Source organism: Anopheles cruzii, chromosome 3 (genome assembly GCF_943734635.1).
Source record: "Anopheles cruzii chromosome 3, idAnoCruzAS_RS32_06, whole genome shotgun sequence".
Taxonomy (NCBI): domain Eukaryota; kingdom Metazoa; phylum Arthropoda; class Insecta; order Diptera; family Culicidae; genus Anopheles; species Anopheles cruzii.
Window position 1 is genome coordinate 56,234,692 of NC_069145.1, and position 10,000 is coordinate 56,244,691.

General features: G+C 42.9%; 1 protein-coding gene across 3 annotated transcripts; it reads right to left on the reverse strand.

Annotated features, from left to right (window-relative positions):
• Positions 1 to 3,558: 3,558 nt before the first annotated feature.
• LOC128272978 (homocysteine S-methyltransferase-like) lies at positions 3,559 to 5,754 on the reverse strand. 3 transcript variants are annotated; one of them, XM_053010875.1, is made up of 4 exons: positions 5,665 to 5,754; positions 4,400 to 4,948; positions 4,033 to 4,268; positions 3,559 to 3,971 (listed from the first exon to the last, which is right to left on the reverse strand). In XM_053010875.1, the coding sequence occupies exons 2-4, from the start codon at positions 4,904 to 4,906 to the stop codon at positions 3,812 to 3,814; spliced, it is 903 nt and encodes a 300-aa protein (XP_052866835.1). In that variant the 5' UTR covers positions 4,907 to 4,948; positions 5,665 to 5,754; the 3' UTR covers positions 3,559 to 3,811. The 3 variants fall into 3 exon arrangements, with proteins under 3 accessions (XP_052866835.1, XP_052866833.1, XP_052866834.1); XM_053010873.1 differs by having other exon boundaries at positions 4,033 to 4,340; XM_053010874.1 differs by lacking the exon at positions 5,665 to 5,754 and adding an exon at positions 5,619 to 5,650 and having other exon boundaries at positions 4,033 to 4,340.
• Between the last annotated feature and the right edge of the window lie 4,246 nt (positions 5,755 to 10,000).

Consider the following 10,000-nt stretch of genomic DNA (forward strand, 5'->3'; position numbering starts at 1 on the left):
AACAAACATAAATGCTGTAGAAATATTGTATTCTGCGTCAGTCACTGCATTAGCAGTATGGCATTAACAAAGTTGTCGATAGCGGGCACGTTGTTTGTTTCAAAGTTAGATGGACGTTGCATTTGCTGTTACAGGTCGACCAACTGAAGAAGTTTCTAAAAACAGCTACTGTCTGTCAATGGGTTTTCAACACGCTCCCCGCTCCTGTGATGCTACTTGTTGAGAGTTTAGGTGACGATCGCTACTGCTCGCGATGCCCCAGATTTCCGCCCCATTCGCTGGGTCCACAAAACTCTCCAAATGCGCCACCAGCATGCACGTGAGCCACGTACGTGCGACTTATGGATGTGAGGAAATAACGTGTGGAGGAAAAAAAACATATTTTCAGAAAAGAGTTAACAGCAGGGCTACGGTGTTTTACGTGTTTCTTTCGCGCTTAAATTATCATTTCGTTGGTGTAATTTGTAATTAATTTTTGTTTTCGTTCTTCCATTTTACCCACAGAATTATGCAGTTCAGACAACTTACCGGAGGTGGAAATTTTTTCCCTACTCGAGGAGCAGATCCCGCGCTACAAGATCCGGGCGGACACGACAACTACGTTCGGCGGTTACGAGAATCAGGACTGGTTTGTGCAGTATCCGGCCCTTCCAATCCCGACCGAGGGTCTCGGGCTGACGACGGATCAGACACGGGAAGCACTTAACTATTTCCGTAAGTAAATAACATCTATTTTGTTCGCACAACAATTATTTCACATTCTGAGACTCACTGTTGCGGACTCCCCGTTTTGGTTCTGGACGCAAACCCAAACCGGTGTGAGCCCTCTGTGAGCCATCGGAGGAACTATGGGCACCAAGGTTCACCCATTTACCGCCACATCGATAGTTAAGAAGGAGTGTTCTTCTTGCGCAACAATTGCAGCATCTTGTAAAACAATTGCAGCATCTTAAATAAGAAATATCAACAATGATCATACATTTATGTTACCTAGCTGAGCACTCTATTGATTATAACGATAATATATCGTGCACCACTCAATGAACGCGATAAAAATAAGCCGTAAGCCATAATTACTAGGATATAAGGATATGAGGCTATGAGGATGAGGAAGTAGAAAATGAAATTGATCATGGACCAATCTTGTGAGCAAACGTGTGCTTCAAACGACATTTGGCGTAACGGCGTTATGGACCACCTCCCGCCAATTAGATCACTGTTGCGCACACATATGAGTTATAAATTCAGTAGCCAGTGTGTTGAGGCGATCAATGTCTTTTTGTAGAAAGTTTTAGAGGGTTTAGAAATGACATTGACCGAGGATTGGGACAGTTACAACTTGAAACTAGGAAAGACTGGAGATCAGATCAACGGATCTTGCTTGTTCAATTTGATCCTTGTCGGAGAGTCAAAAGGATACAATATCCCTCCTGGAGCCGTTAGGTGGGAATATGTAGCAGTATTGTGTACATCCATATTCCGCTTCGAAACGGTAGATTACAAGGACCATAAAACAGTCCTAACTGACCGCTTGATCAATGTCCTCCAATAATACAACCCAAACAATACGATCAATTCGGCAACAGTGGTTGAGCAGGCAAAGGCTAACTGGAACAACTTTGCATTGAACTCCGAGTATTCCAAACTGTGGGCCGGAATAGATATGTTTGTTGCCAAATCTAACAATACCAATTACCATTTCTTGAGATTTGGGACAGTGGCGACTCGATACAAGGACTGTGCAGCATTCCGAACTCTAGGGTACATTCAGCAGTTGACCGGAATGAGTCTGAGGGAGATATGCCAATGGATCTGGACGGACACCGCAGCATCAAACTTGATCAAGATCATGGAAGATACAGAAGAGATTGAATTTCCATATTCTTACTTCCCGTACCAGTCGACTATGAAGATTGTAAACAAAAGCACCTACTCCAATGCGGTAAATCCTGCTCTTCATTACTTCTAGCATGCCATAGGCACCTGGCATGAAAGATCCGAGAAGTCTGAACGCTCGATCGATCCAAGGAGGTGACATCCACAGTTCGAAAACGCACTTCCCGTTGTACTAGCTCTCCATTCAGGACGAGTCATGGAGCCACAATTCATCGGTGATGGAGATCAGATGTCGATGATGAAAGAGAGTATGGCTCTCGACCAGGAGGATGGAGGAGATTTTCCATCTGGAGCGGATCCCAGAGAGTGGTTCTGTCATGTCACCATGAAAAAATTGCATCAATCAAATGAAACTATTGGTAGGAGAAATATTGAGAGGGACAGAAGTTCGCCCTCATACCGTTTCAAGCGAATTCATTCATGCAGATGCCGCTATGAGGATGGCAGAAAGAGCACCATTGTTGATTAAGTCCACGGCTGCAACAATTGAAGTTCTCGAACCCTCTGTTGGGCCGTCACCATTCTCTCGCCGCTAGGCAACACATGCCATATTATATTATCCTCAGAAATGTATGTAGATGCCGTCAATAATTAACTTGCTTACATTAATAACAGCATAGACGAAACCAAAACAATTTTAAGAGCTGCAGAATTAAGGTCAGTAAAAAATGTGATTCAAACAATAAGACGAATTAAACGTAGAGAGAGCAGAAACCCACGTATTTCATAACAAAACCACCACTCAATGGACGCGATAAGAATAAGCCATAAGCCATAATTACTAGGATATAAGGATATGAGGATATGAGGATGAGAAAGTAGAAAATGAAATTGATCATGGACCAAACTTGTGAGCAGATATGTGCTTCAAACGACATTTGGCGTAACGGCGTTATGGACCACCTCCCGCCAATTAGATCACTGTTGCGCACACATATGAGTTATAAAGCCAGTAGCCAGTGTGTTGAGACGAAGGATCGGAAGAGAGCAAAGCAAGAGATTTATCCCGGGCAGACTCCATGGCAGGTCGAAAACAGTATCGCGTATGCGTTTAGATTTTACAAACTGCCGAATTCATTTAGGAATCAAAATCGCCAGATCCTGTGTCCGTTTTACAAATGTAGCGGATAACAAAGTTCTGTTAACTTTTTTGGAAATATTACTCGCTTGTATGTAAATATGCCTTTCATCGCTGTCCGTCTTAAATAATGTTGTTTTGTATAGCTTTTAGTCGATTTAAATGATGCAGAAAAATATTTGAACCTGGTTGCGATAGTGACGAACAAGCTTTGGGGTTTGGGTAATTTGTTTGTTAAAGCAATTGATCATAGTATTAAATAAATAAGCATTATCGTTAAAGTTGCCACTAAAAGAAACCGTCAGCCACCTGTCGCCGTCAATATTTTTGTTTAGGTTGTCTGATTTTAACATGCCAGTTTTACGTGCAATTATATGTGTCGTGTCACTATTCGATATGTTTACTGGTATCCGATCAGGTCGGAGCTAATGTTACATTACATATGAAGTTATACAATTCTCAACCGACCCAGCTTTACTGCTGAGTAGTGCTATTATTATAAAACTTCTCGAAACAACACCAATTGTGTATTTGTTTCGGATCACGAATGAAAGAAAGCATGTTCCTGTTATTTAAAACATCATAATCGTCTCATAAAATAGGCCTGTGTAGTTACAGTTTACATAAACAAATTATTGCTATAAATACGCAACGATGAACATGTGTTGAACACGTAAGGTTTTCATGTCAAGGCACGGGATCCAGCCGTGAACGGATTTCAACCATGCCTGCATAAGTGTTTCCTGGATCGCTGTTTGGCTATTCATAACATTGATATTGATTAAAAGCACGTTCGCCATGACTTAGCTCTAAAGGAATACAGGAGCCTCTGTAGGATTAGTGGTGGTTCAATTGCATAACGTTTGTAACACTCTGTTTGATGCGTTTAATGTCACGAGCGTACGTTCGGCAACAACCCCCAATGAAGTAAGCCCCCAGCTCGATCCATTGTGGTACATAGTGCTCCAATGGGACACAGTCTTCCTTTCCTTGCCATCTTCAAAAATTCGCGGATTAACATATTACCTAGGAAGAATAGTATGGTTTTTCAGACTTACCCACTTTCGACGGTGTAGACTTCGCCCGAGTTAGGATACACTATGAGCGGTATCCGGGCCTCTGGCAGCTTCTTTTCGTTCACGCTCTTGAACAGAGGCGTCACAATCTGCGGATGCACGCAGTTAACACCAAGTGCGAGAAGATTCTTGTTACGCTGCGATCGTGCCTTCGCCCACAATGAGCTGACTGCGTCACTAAACAGCTCCCCATTGGCAAGGTGCAGATGATCTTTGCACTGAAACGAGATCCAAAAGCGCACGTTCGGGTAGTCCTCACACATCATATCGAGCAGTGCCTCGGCTTCCATCTGAAAAACAGAAATCATGTGGTACAGTAGCGAACGCTGGCTGGCTCCACCGAACTTACCTTGCAGGGGATCGTCTCCATGCCGAGCACATCCACGCCTGTCTCGAGGCAAGCTTCAATGCGCGGTCGGTGCCACTTTTGGATCGTCTCTTGCGACACCGTGCTTGAGTAGTTTCCGGAGTACTCGGAGGCATCGTGCAGATGTGCTCCGTACGGTCCGATCGATGCCACCAGTAGCGGTATGCTGAACGGTTGATCGGTGGCCTGAGTGGCCAAAAATCGATTACGAGCCATCTGTGCGATGCGTACCGTTGATTTGATCAAATTTAGGCTGGCGTCCTCATCCAGACCCAAATACTCGCCATAGCCCTCGACACTGGCCTGGTAAGTGTTCGTCATGACCGCTTCCGCGCCAGCCTCAAGAAAATCCAGATGCGTCCGGAACACGGCGTTCGGGTTCGTTGCATTAAACCGTGCACTCCACAGTGGATCACCATCGATGCTTTTACCGACGTGGACCGACAGTTGCGTGGCAAAACCACCGTCCAGTACTGTCACTTTACTCATTGCTAGTACCGTTTGCTGCACTGCTGCTCGTCTAGAAGGCAACTGAAAACGAAAGTCAACGAAAGCCTCCTTTTAATAACACGGACCACACGGATTATTCTCTTTGGTTATCAAACTGCAGGACGTTGGTCTCCCATGGGAATGAATGCTGGGAACGAAAGCACCCCAATGAAGCCCTGACGAGGTGCGAGGGTCAACAGCAAACCGGATCCGTCCCGGTAAGGCATCAACTTGAGTCAGTGCCGTATAATCGCCACTTGAAGAGCTCTACTCCTTATCAAAGACTGTTAAATAAGCAGTCGGGTCTCGGGCCAGCTGATACGTTAAGAGTTCAGCTACTTTCGAAACTCCCAGGAAGCTCTCACAGTGTGTGAACTTTGAAGTTATAATAAAACCACTTCCAATCAGCTGATTTTATTTGTATTTTGCTCTTTCTGCACAGATTATGCCATGGATCAGAATGTAGTAAAACACTATCAATAATGGTAGCCAAAGGTCATGGCCCAACGTAATAAGTAGAACGATGATCTCGGCAGATACGAAAATATGCCAGTGCTTAACGGCTACAAGAGCGTTTTCCATCCACGTTACTGTTCCGATCGATGCTGATTTATACAGCTTCGAAAGTTGCTCAACGATTATATAACGATTAGTTCCTATTCAACGCTTCACTACCAAAGGAAAAGGATTCTAGTCACTTTAATTTGTACACCTTAAAATTAAAAATCTGTTGCTGACTAAGCGATTTTGTGCCTCACCCGACTCGAATATATTTTCACTGATGAGTTAGCCACGTGCAAAACCAAAAAACCTTTCGTGCAGTTCCTCTTTTGTTCTATCGTAATGTGAGAGGGGCTCAATAATTTTAATCTCTTTTCCCCTGCACTGTCTGTCGCTTACTGGCCGTTTCTCCTTTGTTCGTTTTTGCGCATACTCTGGGGCTAAGTGTGCGTGTCATCCATCGTTCTAGCCGCAGTTCCCCAGTAGATCCGCCAGGTACGCTGGGGCCGGCGACTAGGACGTACAGTGATATCCGTTTTTTACGTAACAAAATAGTAAACGAATAAAAATTTGAAAACCCAACGGTTGTTGAGCTTTGAAAAGTTTTTTTGGGTATCATCTCTTTATGGAAATGTTGTTTTTTCTAGTTAAAACCAATGTAATCGAAGGCACGATCGTTATAACAAAACATTACCAATAATTTGATAAGTACTCCGATTGAATCATGCGGTACGTACGGTTCTCCCCTATACGGTACCTACACGACAGAGTTCACAAAATAATAAATAATTTAATTATAATAATTAATAATCACATTAATGACATTACAAACAATTAAAAGATAAATGTACAGTGAACAATTTAGCAACAATGTCCTATTATTTTTTACCATATAACGCCAGATGCATCTAATCTCATCTGTGCTTTCTTTCTTCATTGTATTCAAGCGCCCTGCGCCCATACATCAACCTGTAGGGGCACCGCGTAATGAACAATTTATATTATCACAGAAACGTGAGACGACGGCACGTGGACGTAACGGCACTAAAAAAGTAAGCTTCGTAAATTTGCATAATCATTTCCATATTTGAAAAAGGCTGATAAGATAAACCCCACCAATGGGAACAGGACGTTCGCTTTCAGACATCAATCGTCATGCATTTCACATAATCGAACAAACGAGTGCGGCCACTACGGTGAGGCTACTTATCGCAACCAGCGTGTCTACGGACTCACCGAAGCTGATAAGAGACGCAACATTGAAGAGGCCGAGCGCAAAAAAAAGGAAACCATCGCTAGGCAAATTGCCGGCCACAGGGCGAACTGCTGTAAACCGGTTGGTGACCCGTACAAAGGGTCCTGTTAAAACTAGACCGCACAATTAAAGCTAATTTAAGAGTGCCGAACAATGCTATCACGCAAAATCCTCTAGACAGGGGTCTCGTGCTCACTCTGCTGATAAACGACGGTCCCTGTAATCTACTTTGTAGATGGAACGCGGCCAGCGATAAACCGAAGGCATGCTCGCGAATCACTACATCTTTCTACAGCTACCTATATTTAGACCTTTTTTGGTACACTTTTTCTTGATTGTTACACTACACACGTATCACACACACAAAAAAACCGCTATCACCGGACGCAATCTGAACGTTGCAATGATCCGCGGTTCTTCTTAGCTTCTTGGGAGCAATTGCTTGAAAACAATCGTGAACTGCGTCGTGAGACACGTGACACGGTGAAGGTATACCGGCGGATTGTACCTAACCTACCTTTTACCCCGAGCGCATTTAAACCCTTATTAGTTTAATACCAAAAAAACACAAAACTCACCTGAAGCGGACCGCAACGGATAAACAAAGAAGCGTGTCGATGAACTGGCCATCGGAAAGCGTGAGCCCGGCGTCTGCGGATAGCGGATGGCTTGTCTTTGGGACTGACTGCCACGTGCTCGGCTAGTAAAAAAATTATAATAACGCATTAGTTCAAGACAGTACAGTGATGAAAGCTAACATTGTATCACATTTCTTTTGTATAGCATATAGCAGTTTCGTCGCGTAATAAAAATTATTGCGTAGTATTAGAATGATCCGAAAAATGTTCGTTTCGGGAGTTTGACGATTCCCTCGGATCTGAGAGATGACACCACCGCTGAACACTTACTGTTCCATCGTGTACTCACCGTTATTCGCGTAGAGGCAACGTTTTGTCCCTCGAGACTCGCCGACCCATAAGCGCCGTGCAAGCGCCAAAACACCGCGCTTCGATTGAACCACGGACTGGTGGTCCGGCGGCCCGCCTCATCGCCCGTCGTCGCCTGGAAGCATTACACTACTGCCAAAACATCGGAACGCACCGCCGTTTTTAACCTTCGGACAACTCGAACGATCCTGACGATGTGTTCAACGATCGAGGTTTCGCACACTACTATCAAAATGCGAGAGGAATTCGTACTATGATCCATGACCTCGGAATGGTACTGGTCGAGGATAATAGTAACACACAGTCAAGGCTCGCTGGGGACAAAAGCATTTTTCAGTAACTACACTTACACCGTCTATCGTTGAGGCGTTGGAGTGTTGGTTGCAATCGAATCACATATTGTCTCGGTTGGGTTTAAGCTCACAGTGCCAGGAAGCCGTAAGCCGGTAGCCTTGTGCAAGTGTGGGTGAGAGTTCAACTTTCACCCAAGAAATTTAAGACGACCGATAACGGCTTCATTTTTATAATAATCTGCACAGGACTATCAATCTCTTCCTGTTCCGTGGGAGCATCTTCAGAGCAGCGTTGAAAATGCGGGCTTGAAAAACAATCCAGATGCTTTCTGATCATATGGGAAGGCTTAACTGGAACCATGTAGAACTACAGCGATAATGAGGTGCGTGAACTCGGTGGCTGTACAATTCGTCCAAGCCTTTGTAACCGTTTTAACTGGCAAACATTACATTTTTGGATGTATAAACTCAAACCATCTCACGCACCGTGTCCCGATGGTATTCCTGCTAGTATTGTCAAGCGATGCAGCAATTTAATCGTACCCATCTTGGCCAAACACAATCACCAATCTGATCATGATAATTAACGCGAATTTGTGTGATTTGAATCAAGAAGGCACGGTGTTACTAAATTTTACAGAAACGGACTGGATCGTATTTATTAGATAACATGGCTTATGTAACAACATGTTTTCGGATTTTTCGAATGATTTATTTTTTGAAACAAAAAAAAATTATTGTTCTATAATGAGATTGAAAACTAAAGAGTACTTCATAAATCATGTTTCAAAGAAACGTCGCACTGACAATGCCACAACACACTCTTAGAATGGTAAAAGTCGTACATCCGAGAATACTTCACATTTAACTATTGAATAGAGGCTTCGAAAAGATTTTCGTGCATTTTATTAAAGATTCATGATCGACATTTTCTTAGCCGATAGGTATGTACAGTTACAAAACGCGCCAAGGGCTATGCAGGTGTAGTAATGAAAATTCCAGTTCACAATCGGTAAATTATTTATCTAGTAAAGTGTTACCGCGTGTCAGTGGAGCGAGGGCGTAATTTTTTTTTTATTATCTGGCTACGGTGTGTGATACAAAAGAAATTCTTTTTGGTTGATCAATTTTTAAAGTGTTGGTGAGCTTTTAGCATTGGTCTGCATTCGATCAAATGATGCTCCTCCTCGAGCCTTTTTACCAGGCCAATCTAATTGATCCCTAACCTAATTATGTGCTCGATAGAAACGGATCTTCATGTCCGCAATAAAATAACCCTAGAAGGGACACTACCATATTACAGGGTTCAACCTTTGAGGTACGTGACATAAACACCGATTTTATGCAGATCTTGCGTTTTATAATTTGGTGTCACTTTCGGCGTCTTTATACTTTCAGCTGTTTGTTCTTGGCTGTTTTTATAATTCTACTGCGCGTTGTTAGGAACCTGAAAGTTCCGTTTCCATTTCTCGTTCTACCTTTGGCACCGCCATAATGAACTTTTCAAATTTCCTACAATAAGCTCGCATCATTTCGGACTCCTTGTCTCCATGTATTCCAATGTTTTACAAATGTTTAACCTATCTAATATTCTGTCTTTGTTGTTCGTGAATTGTAATTTAAATTACTCTATGTTGAGCAAGTATTCCATTTTCAGACTCGACTAATTTTGCTAGCGACCTTCATGTCACACGTGATTAAAACGAGCACGAGTACTAGTACTTGTTTGCTTGTTTACTTCACATTTTTAAAATAAACATTCATGATACAAAAGATTGTCCTCATTTTCATCACGCTTCCTGCACGAGTAAGCTTTTTGACTTGCAGAAGAACGGTTTACAGTAAACACGACATCAAGTAATTTCTACTTTAATGTGAAGGGTTCGGGTTTTTCGCCAAGACTCTTGCTCTACTACCTCTACTTTAGTAGCATATGTTTTCGTTCATAGCATTCCTAGCTAAACAATTAAAAGATATGTAGGCAAATCTTACTATACGATAACTGGCCTTATACAGTACAGTGATGCTCTTCTGCGCTGCTTTGCGATAGATAAACAGTGAAATAAACCTAGAGTACATAATTAGTTAAAAGCAGCAC